This window comes from Balaenoptera musculus, chromosome 6, assembly GCF_009873245.2.
Source record: "Balaenoptera musculus isolate JJ_BM4_2016_0621 chromosome 6, mBalMus1.pri.v3, whole genome shotgun sequence".
In the NCBI taxonomy this organism is placed as follows: Eukaryota; Metazoa; Chordata; class Mammalia; order Artiodactyla; family Balaenopteridae; genus Balaenoptera; species Balaenoptera musculus.
The window spans coordinates 95,867,181-95,889,355 of record NC_045790.1 but is presented as its reverse complement, the minus strand read 5'-3'; the positions used below and the strand labels follow the sequence as shown (position 1 = coordinate 95,889,355).

Below are 22,175 nucleotides of genomic sequence, written 5' to 3'. Positions count from 1 at the left end.
GCCCTCGCACAGAAACGAAGACCCAACACACCCAAAAATAAATAAATAAATAAATAAATAAAGTTACATCTGTTTAAAAAAAAAAATTCCATGTCTCTTCCTGCCTTTCCCCCTTCACACACCTCTCTACTTCGTATTTACTGGACACCTGTGCCTTGCCCAGTACCAGGCACAGGGGGTACCACAGGTAAAAAGCACACAAACAGGCATACACAGTGTATGTTCTGGTGCCAATAGGCAGGGAGGGCTCTGGAGTGGACCCTGAGCTGGGGGTGGCCGGTAGATGGGCAGAGGGATAAGAGGGTCATTCCTGGCAGTGGGCCCACAAACTGTGGACTGAAGACTGCTGTGGGGAGTTAGACTGGTGGTTGGGGGAGCATGGCCTGGGGGCCTTTGGGTGCCAAGTAGAAGAAATTGGCTTTGACCCAGGTTTGAGCAGAGACTGTGCCCAGGCAAAGGCAGGGAAGCTCTTCTCAGACTTGGCCAAACCTCTTGTGGGTCTGTCTTCCTTGGGCTTGGTGCTGAGGCCGGGTGACCCAACATTAATTCCCAACTGTCAGGCAGTGAGGAGATGGGTCATGAGCTGTGGTTTCAGAGTTACAAGGGCCTCAGAAGTCACGTCAACTGAAAAAGTTGATTTGATCCACCCAGTGCTTCAAGTAAATTATTGAGCAAACTGAAGAGTGGGGAGGGCTCTGGCCCCCATCTTTGAGCCCAAGAGCCTTACAGGTAAGTTGCAGGTAAGATTGCCTTTGAACTGTGTTCCCAGATGAAACAAAATGGGAGGACCACTGTTCTAAAGTGACCTCCTCAGAGGACAGGAAGGGACTTGCCCTTGGTCCCCGCAATGCAGGGCACAGAACCCTGTCTCCAGGCTCTTTCAGCTGTGTATGCTGAGCTACCTCCCGCCTACACCTGGGAATGTGGATGGGGGTGAGGAAGATATCCCTTTCCCAGCAAACATACCACTAAGATCTGAGCTGGCACCTGGGGGATTTGCCCAATTACCAACAAAGAACATGGAAGAAATTTTCAATCTTTGAAAACCTTTAATAATGTACATGTTCCCTAAGGCTGGCCCTCTTGCGCCCTCAGCCCTTTCTGGCTTGAAGGCCTCACTCTGGTCCCCACATTACGTTAGAGAAGGCGTTCGTTGGGAGCATGCATCAGCTGCAGTTGGGGAAAAAGCTCGTCCCTGTTGCCACGGGTGGGTGCTGGCTGGAGCCCTGGCTAGTCCGAGGCAGCACTGCCGAGGGGTGTGCCGCAGCCAGGCTACCTGGAGACAGGGTCCCCTCAGTCTTCCCAGGGGCTACGCAAAACCTGGGGGAGGACACAGCCCTACAGGCCGGAGTCCTCTGGCCAACAGCAGCCTGGCAGGAGTTCTAAATCCCTTCCAGGTTGTCCTTGTGCTAGAAAAATATTTCCTCTGTATGCCATGTCATGAAAAGGACTGAGAAACACTGAACTGAGGGGATGACAGAGCTTCAGCCACAGGCTTGTCTGCCAGAGAACGGCATCTACTGGGGGCAGTGCTGCTCCAGAAGAGTCCACCACATGCATCCAGTCACCTGTCCGTCCATCCATCCATCCATCCACCATCCATCCATCCATACGTCCAATTGCTGGCCAAATATTTATCGCACGCTCACTCTGCACCAGGTACCATGCTGGATGCCAGAGATAAAGTGGTGAACAAGACACCCTCAGAGGGGCAGATGCACAGTGCATTTGGGAAACCAAGGCCCAGGGAGTAGCAGGTTCCCCACAGATGCCCAGCTTTTAATGGTTGTACCCAGAACCCCTCCTAAAAGCTGCCCATTGGGCACAGGCAACATCTGGGAAAAAGACACTGGGTAGAAACATGGCCTGAAAGGGTGGTGGGGAGGTAGACTTGGTCTCCCCATGGCCAAAGGTCAGCGGATGATGGAAATGGTCTGGTCAGCCACAGCAAAGACTGGGAAGAGGGGCCCAGGGAAGGACGCGTGGTGGGTGTGGAGCACCGTGCCCGAGGCTGGCTCGTAGAATAGCAGCTCCTGTGCCTGCAAGTCCAGGAGCACCCCCAGCTGAGCTGGGCAGCGCAGCAGTGCCAGGGGCTCATGCTGCCCATCGTGTGAGAAACGGAACTCCCGGTCGTAGCGGGAGAAGACCCAGGAGAAGGCATTGTAGCCCAGACGAGAGTCACTGCCAGAACCCTTGCGGGGCAGCTGGCCTAAGGCCACACCCACCTTATAGGCACAACTGTTCTCGACGTTCACCATCCAGGCATGCAGCCCAGCCTGGAAGGAAGTGGTGGCCAGGGCATTGGGCCAGTGGTCAAAGCGCTCCGGGCCATCTGCACAGGTCTTGGACTTCTTGGCATTGAAGGTCAGGGTCCTTTGATCATCTGACAATTGCAGGAAGGGGCTGACAGTCCTCTCGTTGATACGCACGTCCTCCGTGCCTGCCAGAAAGAATTCTCAGACTTGCCCAAGGCCCACCCTCAGCCCTAACCTGGCCCTGCCACATAGCAAAGGGCTTCCTCACCACTCACTGGCAGATAAGCCATTTACTCTCTCTGAGCCTCAGATTCCTCATCTGTAAAATGGGGATCAGAATAGGACTTATCACAGGGTGGAGGTGAGGATCAAATGAGATGATGCATGTAAAGTGCCGAGCATTAATAAGTGCTCAATAAATTGTGGCCATGACCACAGTAGTTATTATTAGTCCAAGACCCTCATCTGTTAACTTTGATAGATATAAGACCCAGAGAGGAGAAGCGAGTTGCCCGAGGTCACACACCAAGTTGGTGGCAGGGGCAAAATGAAGACCCAGCATGTTGTTCCTACATTTAGCATCTAACACTGATCATACCGCATTCTAGTTGGGCATATCTGCAGTTTCCAGATCAGACTTGTCCTAGCGACATGGTTCCTGGAGGCTTGGAAGCATCAGATATACAGTTTCCTACAACTACCTAAATGGGACTGCTGGCAGATCAGGCACTATTGGATACCAGAATCTAGAGAAGATGAGCTATAGCTTGTACTAACGTTTTAGGGATAACGTGCAGGGAGGGAGGATTAAAACAGAAAAATTCAATCCATTAAACTAACCTTTCTGTGAATTGTGAAAATACCACAACGGGCAGTGTGGAAGCTTCCACCTAGCTTGGGGGAAGCCTGCTTTGAGAACCCTCCCACTCAGGGGGAATTCCTGGAGGCAGGAGACCATGTTAGCTGGCCTGATCAATGTTAAGTTAGTAAGTGAGACGAATCTGGGCAGCTCAATTCTCGTTCCAGATGCTCTCCAGTTGCCCATCAATTATATCTTCTTAAAGAGAAAGAAACTAGGTTTCCAAGAAATAATACTGAGCTCTTGCACTAGGGCAGGACTTAAGGAGGACGTAATTTCCAGGAACAAGATTTATCCCAGACCCAACCACAGAGCAGGCTGGTCTGGAAACAGGGAGGACCTGGCGCAGCTGCCCCAGGCCTGTCCAGGACCTTGACTCCATAGACAAGCCTGCATCCAGTATCACTGGTTGCTGAGATCCCAGATGCACCGGTCCCCACTGTGACCCAGCAGCAAACCCCAGACAGACAGACAGACAGACAGACAGAAGCCCAGTTGCTCCAACTGGTGCCAGGCTCCAGCAGCTCCTAACCTGAGAGGGACCCGAGAACGGCTGTCGCCCAGAGTTGGGTCAGTAGTGGGCTGCGAGTGCACTTCTCATTAAAGTTTAACTTTTCCGACTCCTTGGGATCCAAAATGCCCTCTGCTTCCTCCGTCCTTATGCAGGAAAAAAAAAAAAAATAGAGATTTAGGAAGGTTCTGGAAATGTATCTGGATCAATACAGGAGGGGGACAGAAGTCAAATCCTCTTCCCACGAGGGTGACACAAAGAACGGCAGCCAGGCCCCACATAGGAGCCCCAAAAGGGGGTTGGAGCCAAAAGAGAAGGTGGGCATTCCCTCTATGCCCTGGAGCCTTAATTCCAGAAAGGCACACGGTTTACAGGGAGGTAAGTACTTGCTGCCAGTATCAGAACCTGTAGTCAGTGTGTTCTATGGGGGAAGCAACTTGCCAGTGTCTCTGGTGAGTTAGCAGCAGAGCTGGGAGGAGGACCTGAGCCTCTTGGGCCGCAGTCTTTCCGCTCCACCGACCTGCGTGGAGAAAATCTTGCCTTCCTACAAAACCTATTGCAGCAAAATCTACTGGTGTGGTCAGAAGGTACAGCCATTCCTCTGCTCTTAAAATGCAAACAGCCCTGAAGGGTCACGCAAGAAGGAACTATCAGTGATCACCCCAACCATAAAGTAGACATAGCACTTTGCTCCCAATAACTACCTCTCTTCAGCTCGCAGGGGGGACTGGGTTTTGTTGGAAGGGATTTGGGAACATAAGATGCTTAGGAGGGGAGTACTGCCATTTATTAAGCAGCCAGTCTCTGGGCTTGCTGTTTTCTATAGAGAATCTCATATGATCTTTGCTATAACCTGGGAGGCAGTTGTTATTCCATTTGACAGGAAAGAACGGAGATTCAGAGAAAGCACTCAAGCTAAAAAGAAGACCTGGATTCAACTCTTGCCTCCATGCAAAAACAGAACAAACCCAGGCTGGGATCCAGGCATCATTCAACATAATCTTTCCCCTAACTTGAAGTAAAATCTGAAGGGGTGTGGGGCAAAGTGAGGGCTCGCCACAGGGCTTCACAGACCTCTGAACTGGCTTCTGAGAAAGCCAGTTTGGGTAGGGAGAAAAAGCTCCCAAATGAGAATGTTTACATTTGCCTAAAGATGTCTTTAACAATATACAGTATGCTTTAGGCCTGGCCTATATAGTGATCGTATGCCAGGAAAACAATTAGACTCAAATCAGTGATGTTCTTTCTCTTGGTAGTTATGACATATCAAAGATTAAAATTGTCCTGTGTTTCTTGTTTCAAGGTACATGTGTGTATGTGAAGTCTTAAATGTTTTAATAGTCCACAGCTAATCAGCTTATTGTAATACTGTATGTATAATGAGATCAATGTCTTGTGTTTTCATCCTTTGTGAATTCACAATTCTTACTTGTTTTCTTGTCATAACAAAACTGGTAATATTTTCCTGTCTTGACAGCTTGATTTTTAGTAGAAAATATATTAAAAGCGGGGTTCTCATTGCAGTGGCTTCTCTTGTTCCCACTGACTCTAATCCCAAAGATGGCCTTTGAGCTCAGGCAGCAGAGAAGCGACAGCACACACTCTCTTCTCCAAATCTTGTGGCTCTGTCCATAAACAGAGGACGGGGTGGGGGGGGGGAGAGGGTGGGGCATGTCTCCTCATAGATGTGAGCTCTTTTTTTTAAGACTGACACTGACTGCTCTGGCTTGGGAGGAGCGAGGTTAACAGAGCCCTAGAAAAGCTGAAAGCAGGCTCTGGTTACAAAGGCTCCTTGTGGTCAGGACAAGAGAGGCTCTGTTGCCATCTTCTCAAAGCACTGAGGCTGGCTCTGGAGAAGCCCCAGCCAACAGGTGAGGAGGAAATAGGAGCTGGTGTCTGCTGTGCTAAATCATCATCAGAGCAAATCGGAGGCCAATCGTAGACACTAGAGTCTAGAGAACCACCTGGTCCAGGTACCTCATAGTACAGAAGAGAAAACTCGTGACCCCAAAGGAGCAGGAGTGAAATGGGGCTGGGACACAGCAGGGCCCTGGCCAGGAACAGAATACCCAGACTGTGCAGGGGGACCTGCTGCTGTGGCAGGCCAGGGTTGAGCTCAGCCACGGATGTGGAAATAACCTTGGGGGCCAACAAACAGGTTTTGAAAACAGTACGGTCATCCCTCCATATCCTGGGGGGACTGGTTCCAGATGCCCCACAAATACTAAAATCCACGGGGTGTTCAAGTCCCTTATAGTCGAGCTCTCTGTATCTGAGGTTCCCCATCTGCAGATTCGAAAACATTCAAATCCATGGTTGGTTGAATCTATGAATGGGGAACCCATGGAAATGGAGGGCCGACTCTACTTTGAGAGTATGCACCCTCAGTCTAAAGGCACAAAGGCACAAAGGACTACAAACAAGTCTTGAGCTCTACTAGTAGGTTTGTCAATCATACTATGGGTTTAGCAACTCTCAAACAATGCTGCATGTATCATAGGACTGAACAAATGAATAAATATATTGCTGTTGTTGGGAGCCAAGGTTCTCACTGTGAAAGAAGAACAACATAGATATAGAATAAAAGAAGGCAAAGGAAAAATCATGTGGTGTTTGACTGGAATTAGAAGTTGTGATACAAACTCAGGAATAAAAAAGTTACATGCACACACACTCCCTAGCTCTGTATGCTGTCCACTGGGAAGGCCTGGAAGCAATGACGCATCAGGAGCAATGAACACACCTAATGCCTCAATCTTGGTTTTTAAATACGATTCCCCACTAAAAAAACCCAAGACACTCTGGAGAAATTAGCTGATTCCAGGCTGAGGCAGGAAAAGAACACGCTGAGCCTAGGATATCTTCTTGTGCCAGAAAGCAAGAAAGTACTCAAAGAATGATGAGGAGTTGTCAAAAGGACACAGGATCTGGCCTGAAGGGGCTCCTACTGGCCAAATCTGGGAGACTTTGAAGATCAAAATTAATAATAGTACTAACAGATTATAATGTACTGAATAAAATAAGAATCAATGAGTCTATATTGATACTAAATAAGTGAATAAACAAGCAAACTAAGTCCTAGACACAGCAATCAGACAACAAAATAAATAAATAAAAGGAATCCAAATTGGAAAGGAAGAAGTAAAACTGTCACTGTTTGCAGATGACATGATACTATACATAGAAAATCCTCAAGATGCCACCCGAAAACTACTAGAGCTCATCAGTGAATCTGGTAAAGTTGCAGGATACAAAATTAATATAGAGAAATCTGTTGCATTTCCATACACTAACAACGAACTGTCAGAAAGAGAAATTAAGGAAACAATCCCATTTACCATCACATCAAAAAGAACAAAATACCAAAAAAAAAAAAAAAAAAAAAAAGAATAAAACACCTAGGAATAAACCTACCTAAGGAGGTAAAAGACCTGTACTAAGAAAACTATAAGACGCTGATGAAAGAAATTGGAGATGACACAAACAGATGGAAAGATACACCGTGTTTTTGGATTGTAAGAATTAATATTGTTAAAATGACCATATTACCCAAGGCAATCTACAGATTCTACCCAAGGCAATGACATTATGTGTCGCTTGGTATGATGGACTGAGGACAAATCACTTATGAAATATTCCTGCTCAAAATGCATAACCTGAATCTAATCATGAGATAACATTAAATAAACTCAAATTGCGAGCCAGTCTATAAAACTGTCCTTAGACTCTTTAAAAGTGTTTAGAAAATAAAAGGTTAAGGCACAATTACAGATTTAAAAAGAGCAGATGGATCAGGGGGAAAAAAATCCAAACACTGTTAAGAACATTTTTAGTACAACTGGCAACATTTGAATACAGACTGTATATTAGATAATAGTATTACGTCAACATGAGATTTCCTGAATTTAATAAATACACCGTGGGGGAATTCCTTGGCGGTCCAGTGGTTAGGACTCCACGCTCTCACTGCTGAGGGCCCGGGATCAATTCCTGGTTGGGGAACTAAAATCCCACGAGCTGCGCAGCGCAGCCAAAATTAAATAAATAAATAAGTATGCTGTGGTTATGTAAGAGAATGTCTGTTCTTCGGCGATCCACATTGAAGTATTTAGGGATTAAAAGTCGTGCTTTCTGCAACTTACTCTCAAATAGGTCAGAAAAGAATAAGTTGTTTTATATATACATTAGATAGATAGATAGGCAGACAGACAGGAAGAGACAGATAAGAAACAGGGAGAGCAAATGTGGCCAAATATTATCAATTAATATTTCGAAGTTCAGGGCTTCCCTGGTGGCGCAGTGGTTAAGAATCCGCCTGCCAATGCAGGGGATCCAGGTTCGAGCCCTGGTCCAGGAAGATCCCACATGCCGTGGAGTAACTAAGCCCATGCACCACAACTACTGAGCCTGCGCTCTAGAGCCCATGAGCCACAACTACTGAAGCCCTCGTGCCACAATTACTGAAGCCCGTGCGCCTAGAGCCCATGCTCCGCAACAAGAGAAGCCACCACAATGAGAAGCCCATGCGCCGCAACGAAAAGTAGCCCCCGCTCACCGCAACTAGAGAGAGCCCGCGCGTAGCAACGAAGACCCAAAGCAGCCAAAAATAAATAGATAAATAAATAAATAAATAAATAAAATATTTCTAAGTTCATTATACTATTTTGGCAACTTTTCTGTAAGTTTAAAATATTTCAAAACAAAAAATAAAGATAAAACATTATTTCAAAAATCAGATCAGCTTGATATTGAGGACAGACTGCTAAAGGAAGATGATGAAGATAAAGGAGAAAGAGAAGACTAGCAGAAGCATGGAAAGATTGTAAGGAGACAGTAAATTAAATTTAGGAACATCTGTACTGTAGAATAGTTCAAAGACTTTCCAAAAAGTGAGGTAAATATAAATGTACTGATATGGAAAGATTCCAAGATAGATAGCCTGATAAGTTATAAAACAAGTATGAAACGATCCCATCTACGTTTTCAAAAAAAAATTTTAAGAGGAAAAAAAAATCCCACACACTCTCCTATGACTAAACATAGGAAAGCCTACAAGACACACATCTAACTGTTAAAACTGATCACCACTTGGGAACAGGATTGGGAAGAGGTGATGGAGACATTTTTAATTTTAAATGGTTTTATACTGGTGAAAAATTTTTTCTTTCTCCCATGCACATGTATTGCTATTGAACTTAAATATAAAAATAAAGAAGAATGGACTGTGCTCCCCAAGTACAGCTCTGAAATCTCACACACACAGTGTAAGAATTTAATTTCTTTGCCTGGAAAATTACACCCTCTTGGCCACTTCCTCAGGCTCTTGGATCTCAGAACCTTGCAGAATCAGTTAGGGCCTGGTGAAATTCTTTTATTATTGCATAATTAAAATGAAGTTTTGAGTGGTAATGCAGACTTAAATTTCAAAGATTCTTTCATCAGAGAAAGGGGAAGTGAGGTAGAGAAGACAGTACTGGGTCAGGTGTCAGGTGTGGGTCCAAGCCCCAGCTCTGGGGCTTAGGCAAGTCCCTTCCCCTCTTTGAGCCTCAGCATTCTCAAATGTAGATGGGGGTGGGAAACCCCTCCCACAGGGTGACTGTACATTTTTTAATAGGATAATATTTAAGAAAGCCCATGGCAGGGCTTCCCTGGTGGCGCAGTGGTTGAGAATCTACCTGCTAATGCAGGGGACACAGGTTCGAGCCCTGGTCTGGGAAGATCCCACATGCCGCGGAGCAACCGGGCCCGTGAGCCACAATTACTGAGCCTGCGCGTCTGGAGCCTTTGCTCCACAACAAGAGAGACCGCGATAGTGAGAGGCCCGCGCACCGCGATGAAGAGTGGCCCCCGCTTGCCGCAACTAGAGAAAGCCCTCACACAGAAACGAAGACCCAACACAGCCATAAATAAATAAATTAAAAAAAAAAAAAAAAAGAAAGCCCATGGCAAGCCTCTGACTCATTATTTATTTCATTGCCCTTCCACATGGGTCTAAAGCAGCTCTCCAAGCTAGGGGCAGGAAGACCCTTGTCCATTGAGCCTGGCTTTAGGGAAGGTACTCAGCTGCCCGCCATGAGCTTCCTCCCAGGAGCAGCAGGGCCTGACGGCAATGCACTAAGTAGAGGCCTAAGGCCATGGTTTCCGTGACTGCCCAAGCAAATACCGGGGCCCATACTCACCTCTCAAAAATCTCCGGCTCCTTCTGCTGTGAGAAAAGAAAGCAGAGTCAGGCTTGGCACCAGAAACCCAGGAGGCAGTCATCAAGACTTAAATATAATCAACTTGCATGGAGGGCTCCACGTGGACAGAAACTCTAGAATACAAACGTCTACTCCTTCTTGAAGACCCCGCACAAAACTTTATGGATGCTTCTTCACATACCTCCCCCATCAATGAACCCCTCTGTCCCCTGTGTCCCATGGCATCCTGGGTTTCCCTCAGCTACACTTCAGGACAATCACATATTAACTCAACATTTCATCCCCCACCAAGCCTGTCACCGACTCAATGGCTAGGACTCTTTCTGAATCTTCTGCTGTGACTGTCCCAACGTTTGGGGTAGAATGTGCTCGGCACATGGAAGCTGTGTAACGAAATGAACGCACAATCTGGGACAGTCACGGAAACCGCCCCCCTTGAACTGCAGCGGGACAGCTCGGTTGTTCCACATTCTCATTTCTCTGCTTGGCGCATCTACTCAGATGGTGCACTGTCACCTTAGAACTGCAGGTACCTGCATATCTATATAAAATACTTAGAAAGGATATGTACCAGCATATTGGCCATGGTAATTTCTGGGTGTTAGTAGTGAGGATGAGCTCTGTATTTGCAGTGGACCTCTTGTCAGTGCAGTGTTCTCTCTTCAAGCTTCTGGTCTCTCTCCTCCTCCCCACTTCCTTTAATAAAGCTGTGACTCTTGTCTTTCAGGCATCAGCTTCTAAGTTGCTTAATTCAGGAAGCCTTCCCTGACTACCACTCCCTCAAGGCTGGACTGCAGGGGCCCCAGATCCCAGTAGTGCCCTCTACCATAGCACGTATCCCTCCATATCCTAATTATCAGTTTTATACATTTGTCTCTTCCATAGGCTGTGAGTTGCTGACAGCTGTATCCTATACCTCCACCCCACAGCACAATGCTTAGCATACAGTAAGCACTCAGTAAATATTTGCTCACTATTGAAAGAATAATTGCCAAGTACAAAAAAAAAAAAATCCATATAGTTTTATTGCCCTGTCTCATCCCTTTTCCAAATTAATCATTTTCCACCTACCTCCTACCAATAAACATTCTCCAAATTATCACTTTCCACCTACTTCCTACCAATAAACATTCTCGATGTTTTCAGACCTTGGGGGAGTCTGGCCAACTGGCTGTGTCTTCACCCTTGCCTGACTTACAATCAGCTGGAGGTCATCCAGATGGGTGAGCATGTCCACCAGGCTGGTGCGGATGGTGTCGAGCTTCTGCAGTGCCTCGGCCCAGTGGACTCGCTGCGTCAGTATACTCTGATGGGCCCGCTCCTCTTCACCATGCACCTGTTCCAGGAGCCTCTGCTCCTCGCTCTCACACAGACTCCTCACCAGACCCAGCCTCTGGATGACCAGTTCCCGTGCTGCACTGGCTGTGCTCTGACAAAAGATAAAACGAGGAGTTGGGTCCTGGCAGAGCCCCAGTCAAGATTAGGAGGGCTTGGGCTCAGCCGGAAGGAGTGCTGAGATTGACTAGCAATGTCTGCCATGGGTACAGTAAGGGCAGTGCTTAAACAGTGCTTAAACCATCCGAGCCCTAAGATTTCCCAAATGTGGTTTAGGGTAAAGAACTTTGAGATCCAGACATCCAGGCCATATCTCATGGAGCTAAGATGACAGAATGAAAGAGCTGGGCAGGACTTACAGATCAGCTGGAATCACCTGCTTTTCACAGTTGGGAATCCCAAGGTCAAGAGACCAAGGTCAGAGAATCATAGAATTGCAGAGCAGAAAGGACTAAAAAGTCTTCTCCATCAACAGGATGCACACCAACAGTAGTCCAGTTAATATTTTGACCATGGCTGAGGACAAAAAGCTCATTACTTCCCAAATCTGTTCATTCTAACTGCTTCCATGATAGAATTCTCACCTTCCATGCAGGAGGGCTGAAATCAATTCTAAGTCAATGAAGTTAACATGTGTCCCCTAGCAGGTAGCACAGCATCTAGCACAGAGTAGGTGCTCAAATATTTACTGAATGACTGAATGGGAAAGTTTCTTCCAACTAGTAAAAAATCTCTTGGTAGTGCTCACATGCCAAGTCAATGGCAGAGCAGGGGCTAGAACCCAGTTCTGTTGACTCTCAGTCCAACACTATTCCCCTATACCAATGCCATCTGGTAACCAATCCTCCTCAAAGGCATTGTTGCATGAAGCTCCTGCACTCTTGCCAGACAAGTGAGAGCAGAACTGTTTCCTTCATGCCAGAAAGTCACAGGTAGCCAGCAGCTCTCCTCACTCCCTGCCCCTGAAGACCTGCTTCAGAAGAAACTGAGACCCACAATTTGCCCAATGGAGAAGAGAGAGTGGCTGAATGAATGGCCAAGTGAACCCAGAGATTCAGACTCCAACTCCAGTGTTCTTTTGAGGTAACATAACGCAGTGGTTAGGAAATTAGGCTGTAGAAACAGTGCCTGGGTTTAAATCTTAGCTGTTCCACTTACTATCTGTGGAACGTTGAGCGTATTACTTATCTTCCCTGTGCCTCAGTTTTCTAATATGTCGAATGAGGATCATAATAGTACCAACCTCATAAGGCTATTGTGAGGATTAAATGAGTTAATACATATAAAGTAAACAGAACAAGGCCCAGCACATAAATATTTGATTACATTAGGTATTGCTCTTCTCTCTATCCCACTTCAATGCCTTTCCCATGGGTGCGTCTCTGCAGCCACACTTGTACTTTGTGATCAGGATCAAGGACAGACCCAATATGCATCAGATACTCCCGGACAAGAAGGCTGCAGTCAATTTCAACATGTTTCTTGAGTCATTCCCAGAAAAAAATAGCAGAGAAAAAAGAAAACTTTGCTCATCAAAGATATGCCTAAATAAACTAAAATCCCTCCCAGAACAAAACACAGAAGTGCTGGAAAAATAGCCCAAAACATCCTTTTAAAAGTGAAGCTACGGCTTCCCTGGTGGCGCAGTGGTTAAGAATCCGCCTGCGAACGCAGGGGACACGGGTTTGAGCCCTGGTCCAGGAAGATCCCACATGCTGCAGAACAACTATGCCTGTGTGCCACAACTACTGAGCCTGAGCTCTAGAGCCCACGAGCCACAACTACTGAGCCTGCAAGCCACAACTACTGAATCCTGTGCGCCTAGAGCCCGTGCTCTGCAACAAGAGAAGCCACCGCAGTGAGAAGCCCATGCACCGCAATGAAGAGTAGCCCCGCTTGCCGCAACTAGAGAAAGCCTGCGTGCCGCAACTAGAGAAAGCCTGTGCACAGCAATGAAGACCCAGTGCAGCCAATAAATAAATAAATAAATAAATAAATAAATAAAATTAAAAAAAAAAAAAAGTGAAGCTACTCTGGCAGCTCGGGAAAGGAAATCCCCTGGAGTCCAAAAGTAGAGAGGAAACTGAAAACCAGTGTAATCAAGAGCTGAGGACTCAACTAGCTGCCCTGAATAGGGCTTGTGATTTACTTTAGAATCTTATACTCATCTAAAACCATCATACAAAAATTAGAGCACAATAAAGACCTCTCTGATCAAAAATGGAAAACTTCTGGGACTTCCCAGGTGGTCCAGTGGGGAAGACTCCACGCTCCCAGTGCAGGGGGCCTGGGTTCGATCCCTGGTCGGGGAACTAGATCCCACATGCATGCCGCAACTAAGGAGTCCACATGCCACAACTGGGAAGCCCGCATGTAGCAACTATGAGCCCGCATGCCACAACTAAAGATTCCACGTGCTGCAACAAAGGATCCCGCATGCTGCAATGAGGATCCCACATGCCGCAACTAAAGACCCGGCGCAGCCTAAATAAATTAATAAATAAATAGATAAATAAATAAATGAAAATGGAAAACTTCCTATGAATGAGGGAATTATTAAAAGATGTACTTTAACTAAAATATTGGACAACAACATGTAAGACCTGAGGGGTTATTGACTGAAAGCATTCTTATGGTACTTGTATCATTTGGGTTGATTCATTTTAGACATTGAGTATTTATTTGTGTTAAAATCTTAAGGGGACCAAAAATAGACTGTAAATAGAAGGTATAACTTTCAAGCTAGCACAGGGAAAAAAGGAGGGAGGAGCGGTTGATTAACTCAATAGAAGGGAGGAAAGGAAGAAAAAAAGCATAGAAAAAGTGGACTACATAGAAAATGCAGGGATTATCAGACTGGACTTTTTTAAAAAAGGAAACACAATCCAGTTTTAAGACACACACCTAAAACATAAGAACATAAGAAGTTGAAAGTAAAAGGAAAGAAAGCAATATATCTGGAAAACACTTGTTAGCCTAGTAATGAATAAAGGACAAAATAGTTTTTAAGACAAAAAGAATTCCTGACCATAAAAGGTCACTACAAAGTGATAAAAGGGATGTTTTACCAGGAATATATAACAAATCTAAATATACACATTTAATAAATATCACCAAAATATAAAAAGAATTGACAGAATTATAAAGAAAAATAGACAAGTTCACAGCATAGTATGAAAATATAAATGCCCTTTGCCAGTAATCAATAAATCTGGCAATAAAAATTAGTAAATATAGAGAAGATTTGAACCTATTAATAAGCTTAATTAATAGACATATATAGAATCCTACACATTTTTTCAAGTGAATGTGAAACGTTCACCTAAATTGACCATCCTTTAGGGCATGAAGCAAGTCTCAACAAATTTCAAACAACTGCTATCATACACATCACAATGCAGTTAAGTTAGAAATCAGTAAAACAAAAACAAAAACAAAAAAACCACACATGTGGAAATTTTAAAGCATAAATAATTAATAAAATAATAAAAAATCTAATAACATAGCAAAACAAGAAAGTCATAATGGAGATTTTAAAATACTTATAACTGAATGAAACTGAAAATACTATATCAAAATTGTGGAATGTCCCTCTGTCAATCTAGAAGGAAATATATAGCTTAAATGCTCACTTTGAAAATGAAAAAAGACTCAAATCAATAGACTGTGTTCAACGCAGGAAGTTAACAAACAACAGAGTAAACCCCTAAAAAATTGAAGGAAAAAAATTATAAAGAGAAAATAATAACGAAAATAGAAGCAATCAAAAGAGAACTTCAATGAGCTCTGCCCATCATCCACCCATCTACCTGCACCTGTGTCCATACATTCTGTCTTCCCTATTTCTGTGGGTAAACTGCCCGTGCTCTTACCTACGGCCAACCCTTCCACTTATTTACTAGATCCCACCCCCTTTGCTATACCAGATTACCCCCCTTCTCCTGCATCAATTTTCCCCTGTCTACTGGACAATTCCTATCAGCATACACACACAGAGTAATTTCCCCCATCTTAAAAACAAAGCAAACATATAACCCTCTTGATCCCACATCCCCCTCCACTATCATCCCATTTCTCAGCTCCCTTCTACAGCAAAGTTCCTCAAGAGTCATCTAGGCCAACTATCCCAAATTGCTCTTCTCCTATCCTCTCTGATACCCACGCTAATCAAACTTTCAAGGCAATGCTCTACAAAACTCCTCTTGCCAGGATCTCCAGTGATGAGCATGTTACTAAATAGTCCATTCTCATTTCTCACCTGACTTGATCTCTCTGCAACACTTGACACCAATGATCTCCCCCACCTCCTTGAAACCTACTGTGGGACACAACACTCTTATATTACTCCTAGCTCATTGATTGCTCCTTCTTGGTCTACTTTGCCTGTTCCTATCTTCTCAATGGTTAAAGGTTGAAGTGCCCTAGAGCTCAGTCCTTGGACCCCTGCTTTTTTTTTTTTTTTTTTTTAAGTTGTTTCCACTTTTTATTTATTTATTTGGCTGTGTCAGGTCTTAGTTGTGGCACGCGGGCTCAGTAGTTGTGGCACGCAGGCTCCCTAGTTGTGGCACACAGGCTTAGTTGCCCTGTGGCATGTGGGATCTTAGTTCCCTGACCAGGGGTCGAACCCGTGTCCCTTGCATTGGAAGGCAGATTCTTAACCACTGGACCACCAGGGAAGTCCCCCTGCTTTTTTCTATCTGCACTTATTTACTTAGTGATCTCATCCTTTCCCATGGCTTTCACGTTATACACTCACTTGTACACTGATGAATCTCAAATTTATGTCTCCAGCCCAGCCCTCTCCCAACTCATATATCCAGCTACCTATTCAACATCTTCACTTGGATGTCTAATAGGCATCTCCAACCTAACACATATACAACTGAACTCCTAATCTCCTCCTCCACCAACCATCACTCTACACGCAGTCCTTCCCCACCTTGTTAAATGGCTGCTCCATCCCTCCAGTTGCTCAAATCAAAAAGAGTAAGAGTTGGGCTTCCCTGGTGGCGCAGTGGTTGAGAATCTGCCTGCCAATGCAGGACACACGGGTTAGAGCCCTGGTCTGGGAAGATCCCACATGCCGCGGAGCAGCTGGGCCCGTGAGCCACAACTACTGAGCCTGCGCGTCTGGAGCCTGTGCTCCGCAACAAGAGAGGCCGCGACAGTGAGAGGCCCGCGCACCGCGATGAAGAGTGGCCCCCGCTTGCCGCAACTGGAGAAAGCCCTCGCACAGAAACGAAGACCCAACACAGCCATAAATAAATAAATAAATAAATACTTAAAAAAAAAAAAAAAAAAAAAAAGAGTAAGAGTTATCCTGACCCCTCCTCCCTTTCTCTCATGGCCTACATCCAATCTATCCACAAATCCTGAGGTTTCTTCCTTCAAAAAAGAAAAAACACACACACACACACACATATATATATATACTACTTCTCACCATTCCTACCACCATCACTCAGGTCCAAACCACTCATGTCTCTCACCTGGATTACTGCAACAGCTTCTTAATTGGTCTCCCTGCTTTCACCTTTGCTGCCTATAGTCACTTCTCAACACAGCAGCCAGAGCCCTCCTTTTAAATCTTAAGTCATATTGTCTTATTTCTAATGACTTCCCACCTTCCCCAAATAAAAGGCAAAGTCCCAGCCTTTTACCCAGCCTTTTGACCGGTGAGGATTCTACCCAGCTCCCTGCACTGCTCGCCTCTCTAATTTTATCTCCTTTGCCTTCTCACTTGTTCACTCTGCTTCAACCTCACAGGCCTCCTGGCTGCTACTCCAACTTGCCAGGTACACTCCCACCTCAGGGCTTTTGCACTTGCCTTTCCCCCTTTTTGGAACACTCTTCCCCCAGATATATGGTCCATTCTCTCACCTCCTGTAAATTCTGTGCAAATATCAATCTTCTTAACTAGGATTCCTGATCACAGCATATGCAATTACAACCCCCATCCTCAACATGACCAATCCCACTTCCTGTTATATTTCTCCATAGCACTTATCACCTTTTGATATAGCATATATTTTATTTGTTATTAGCCCTCTCCCCTGACTAGAATGTAGGCTTCATGAAAACAGGAATTTTCGTATGTTTTGTTCACTGTGGAATCTCTAGCACATAGACCAACAGTGCTTGGTGTGTGGTAAGTGCTCACAGAGATTTGTTAAATAATTAAATAAATGGCAAAATGTTGTAAGTATTCCCCGACAAAAGCTTCTATTTGACACTGTACCGAGGTCTTACCCAGTGCATTTAAGACAAGAAAATTAAAAGGCTGAGGAAAAAGAGAGTGAGAGAGGGAGAAATCATCATGCAGAGAGAAGCAGAGATGTACACAGAATAGCTGCCTAGACTTCTAGCAGCTTGCTCGTTCCTGGTTCTAGTCCCCTTTAGGTTCTGAAAGACTCTTGTATCAGGCCAAGAAATTCTGTTTTGCTTATGCCAGTTCAACTGGGTTCTGTTCCTTGCAATCAAAATCATTTATTTTTTAAATTAGGTTGGCCAAAAAGTTCGTTCGGGTTTTTCCGTAAGATGGTATGGCAAAACCTGAACGAATTTTTTGGCCAACCCAATACTAAAATAGTGCCAAGCCTGCCCCATGTACCTTGGGGGAATGAGGGAGGGGATGCGCAGGAAGAAATTCATAGCCCCTGCCCTTGAAGGGCATACCTGAGAGTAAAGATGCAGCAGTGGCAATGAGGCAACTGAATAAAGGATCCGCAGTGAGGTGTTGCAGAGGGATCACCTGCTGAGCGTCAGAAGACCCAGCTCATAGAACTGACTCTGGCAGGAGGCTGTGAGTCATTTAACCTCTACGGGACCCATTTCCCCATCTGTAAACAGGGATGTTACTACCATCTACTGCATAAGATTGTCATAAAGAATAATGCAATGTAAAATCCATAGGTTATTTTATAATACTGGGGCTGAGCACAAAATAATTAAGATGATAATGAATGCTACCCTTCCTGATCCTTTACCTGAAGAAAGTCATCTTCTATCGGAGTCTTTGCACCAAATATGTGCTGGGAATAATCCACTCTGCCCAGATGGCAAAACCAAGGCTCAGAGAGAGGGGAAACCATCCTTCCTGGGCATCCAACTTTGCTAACAGCACAATGAGTCTGTGAGGTTGGGAAGGGACCATAGACTGGTCCAAGCCCCTAAGGCTGAGGTCTTATCCTAGGAGGGGGCCCAGAGGAGGGGGGAAAGCAGAAGAATTACCTACCACAGCTCTCTGGTTCTTCCCTGGCAGGACGTCAGCCACATACTTGGTGATGGTAGCACTCTGTAACTGCAGCCTCTCACACTGGTCCACAATCTTGTTCTGCAACACAAATGACACCCATGGTGTCTTGATCCACACTGGTCCATTCACTCCATTCCAGTGACTTTTTTCCTTTTACCCCACCTCAGCCACCCACTTCCACGGTCATTATCTCAGATCTCATCATTATTGAAAACTATACAACTTCCAAGATCTTCATTTCAAGGATCCTGCACCCTGCCCACCACTTCCCATCCTTCTAGATCACGTACCCTAGAATCTCCATTCCGACAATTCTTCAGCTTAGATGGAGTCACCAATACATTAGTCTTAGCACTTTTCACTGTCCATCATCCCCTTTTGTGGCCCCACTTCCCTCTTTATCCTTAAATCCGGTGGCCCTTTATTATTCTCTCTCTCCTCTGGCCACTTCTGGTCTCCTCTACTTCTGCTGTTCCACCCAGATCACCTTTATCTCTCACAGGAACAGCTGTTAGAGTCTCCTAACTGGGCTTTTATTCTTGACCACCTCCCACCCACCCTTGCCCATTAGCCACTGCCACCTTTGTTAAGGAAATCAGATCAACTCTCATCCCAGCTCAAAACCCTCCAATGGCTTTCCAATACACCCACAGTGAGAACTTAGCCAACAAGGCCCTACCTGACGGGACTCTGCATATCTGCATATCTCTCCAATGTCACCTCCTACCACTCCCCACACTGGCCTTCTTACCGTTGCATAAACACACCAAACTTGTCCTGACCTCAGTGCCTTTGCACCTGTTGTTTCTTCTGTCTCCAGCAGTCTTCTCCCATATATGTCTTGCTCCCCGACTCCATGTTACCTCTTCAGAAGCCTTCTCTGACCATCCCCACACCCCATTCCCTTACTTAGCTTATTTTTCTCCCTTGCGTTTTAACTCTCTGACTGTATATCATGGGTCTGTTTACCTTTTTTTGGTATCTGCCTCCCCCACCTCGGGCACATGAGCACCATGACTTTGACTTGTTCTCTATGTCCTACTACCTGGAAGAGAGTTCCTATACATGGAAGGCCCTGAATAAATATTTGTTGAATGAATGAACACCCACTTCCTTGGTCACAAGAGTTTCAGCAGCTCACAGATCCCGAAGCTGTGAGCATCGGCCATGAGAGCAGGGGAGAGTTTTAGAAATGAAGAATCTGAGGCTCACAAAGAAGTGACTTGCCCAAGGAGACATGGCCAGGCCCCTGCTTTGCTACTCCATTTCTCCAGGTAACAACTGGAGCCCTTCCAAGCAGCAGTTCCTGCACCATTTCCCCTGAGAGCTTTGCCCCAGTTCCACCTGCCAAAGGGCGACTCAGCTGTCTCTTCTAGGCAGCTCTTGTAAATCCTTCCAACCACAATTAGGAATCAGTCTTACACTTCACCGGTCCAAATACACAGTTAAAGAACTGAGTCGACTGGAAGGAAGCTGTGGTCACCACACACCGTAGGATTGAGGGAACTGAGACTAGCTTCTGAAAAGCTACAGGGCAGGTATCCAGAAGGTAAGAGACAGGTTGTTGAAATGGGGCTGATTTTGCCCGGTTCAGTAACAATCTTGCCCTGGGGCAAAATTTCTTTGCTGGCTGGAGGGACAGGGGAAGCCTGCAGAAAAGCCACAGTCTACTCAGAATTGGAGGGAGAGAGGGCAAGACACAACTCCCTCCAGGAAAAGAAGATGAATATGCTAAGGGCCTCAGCAGGGTTCAGGGAAGGCGCCCTGCTCCGGGGCAGAGTGCATTCCAAAACAAGCAGCAGGCCTGCCACCCTGGCCCAGCCTTCACTCCTTCTACCACTCAGATTCAGCCTCGATGGAAACTTTTTTTTTTTTAAGGTTTTATTAAATTCTCACTCCCATTAGCATCACTTCCTCCCTCCAACCACTGAAGCAGAGGTGGTTTTCTCTGGCCTAGTCAGTGACTCCCCTGGTCCAGCCCCTGAACATTAGGAACCTTGAAAAAGTTACTCCCCTCTCTGGGCCTCCGTTCCCCGATCTGTAAAATGTAGGGCCACTGCTTCAAAGGTCTGGTTGGAATGAGACAACGGATATTTAAGTGCTTTGGAACTTGCAAAGTCTCTATCCATTGTGCAAGTTCATTATACCACATTATCCAAGCTTATTTTCATCATCACTATGGGGAAGGTGGTGACAAGTAGGACCAACCAGGAGCCTTCAGGTGCCGTTGAATAACTGAATCCCTCGTCCCAGCACCCTGTCAGGTATGTTTATTACTGTCCAGCCCTCTGGCCTCACAGCTGGTCAGAACTCCGGGGAAAGGTTGGGAGAATCAAGGAGGTTAATCAAATTGCAAGGAAACCCCCAGGGACCACAGCTGGGGTGGAAGGAGGCAGGAAGCCCCATGGTGTCTTGACTCTCCAATCTCAGGGGAGGTTGGTGACAGGAAGGTGGCTAGCTTGGAGCCAAGCTGGAAGTGGAGGTGGGGAGAAAGAAACCCTACGTGAAGGGTTCCAGTAGGAACCTCCCGATATCCTCCCCGCCCGCTCCGTTTACCCAAGTGAAATCGGCTTGAAGTACAGTCCAGGCCAATCCTGAAAGGGAAAAGAAACCACCTCACCAGGAAGCCTGAAGGGTGGATGAGGGGAGGGGCTTTGAGTCGAGGGGCTAAGGAGCGAGGAGGGGCCGAGTTTTATCAAGTTACTAACGGGGCGGAAGCTGAGGCACACCTTGTCCCGGACAACTGGAGCAGTGGAGCCCGTTATTGCCCAAGGCCGCCCCATCGCACAAAAACTCTAATAAATGCCCCCAAACTACAAATGAGGACACTGAGGCTCAGAGATGACGAGACTCACAGGGAGGACCTGATGGAGGTGGGAATCGAACTCAGGTCAGCCTGACTCCAGAAGCCACACCCTTAACCGCCTCGTTCTACAGCCAGTGCCACTGCGGAGCCTGGACTCCCGGACCAGCGCCTCCCCGCCGGCGCCCCCTTCTTCCGGAGCCCGCCGCCTACCAGCTCCCACGTCCGCTCACCCGCAGCTCTTCCGCGCGCTCCTCGGCCCGGCGGATGCGGTGCCCCCGGCAGCGGCCGCCCAGTCCCGCGCAGGCGGCGCACACGGGCCGTTGTTCAGAGCAGCAGAACCACCTCAGAGCCTGGCCGTGTTCGGGGCAGAGCGGCCCCGGCTCGGACCCCGGCCCCGGCCCCGGCTCCGGCCCGGGCCACGGCCCCTGCCCCGCACTCTCCACTGACATGGCCGAGCGCCCGGCGCCGCGCGCTCCACCTGTCGCAGGTGGCGGCTGGGCGGGGCCTCCCTGACCCCGCCCCCGGGCCCCGCCGAGCGCCTGGCACGCTGGCCGCGGCTCTTCCTCCCGCCGGGCTCTAGCAGCCGGGTGGGCGTCCGCCCACACCCCGCCCCCACCCCGGGATAGACCCCGCCCGCTTCAGCAGACTTTTAGATTTTTTGCTGAATTAAATCGCGTTTCGTGTGTGTTTGTTTTATAATAAACATAAAACACAAAATATTATGTGATTGTAGGAAACTGAGCACTATTAATTGAGCACTTATTAAGTGCCAGGATTTTGCTAAGCGCTTTACAAGCATTCCATCATGTAATACAACAGCTCCTTTTGACACGCAACTTTAAACAAGTTGCTTAAAGCTAGGTTCTGGTGTCAGACTGTGTGAGCTCAAATCCCATTTAGCTGCTTACTGGCTGAGTACCCTCCAGTGTCTCACCTGCAAAACGGGCATTACGT

At 46.5% G+C, this 22,175-nt stretch overlaps 1 protein-coding gene across 3 annotated transcripts; it reads right to left on the bottom strand.

Moving 5' to 3' along the window:
- Nucleotides 1-1,029: 1,029 nt before the first annotated feature.
- BSPRY (B-box and SPRY domain containing) lies at nucleotides 1,030-21,685 on the bottom strand. 3 transcript variants are annotated; one of them, XM_036855795.1, is made up of 6 exons: nucleotides 21,452-21,685; nucleotides 18,395-18,493; nucleotides 11,024-11,254; nucleotides 9,805-9,830; nucleotides 3,647-3,771; nucleotides 1,030-2,440 (listed from the first exon to the last, which is right to left on the bottom strand). In XM_036855795.1, the coding sequence occupies exons 1-6, from the start codon at nucleotides 21,668-21,670 to the stop codon at nucleotides 1,914-1,916; spliced, it is 1,227 nt and encodes a 408-aa protein (XP_036711690.1). In that variant the 5' UTR covers nucleotides 21,671-21,685; the 3' UTR covers nucleotides 1,030-1,913. The 3 variants fall into 3 exon arrangements, with proteins under 3 accessions (XP_036711690.1, XP_036711691.1, XP_036711692.1); XM_036855796.1 differs by having other exon boundaries at nucleotides 1,099-2,440; nucleotides 9,805-9,827; XM_036855797.1 differs by lacking the exon at nucleotides 3,647-3,771 and having other exon boundaries at nucleotides 2,292-2,440.
- Nucleotides 21,686-22,175: the final 490 nt, after the last annotated feature.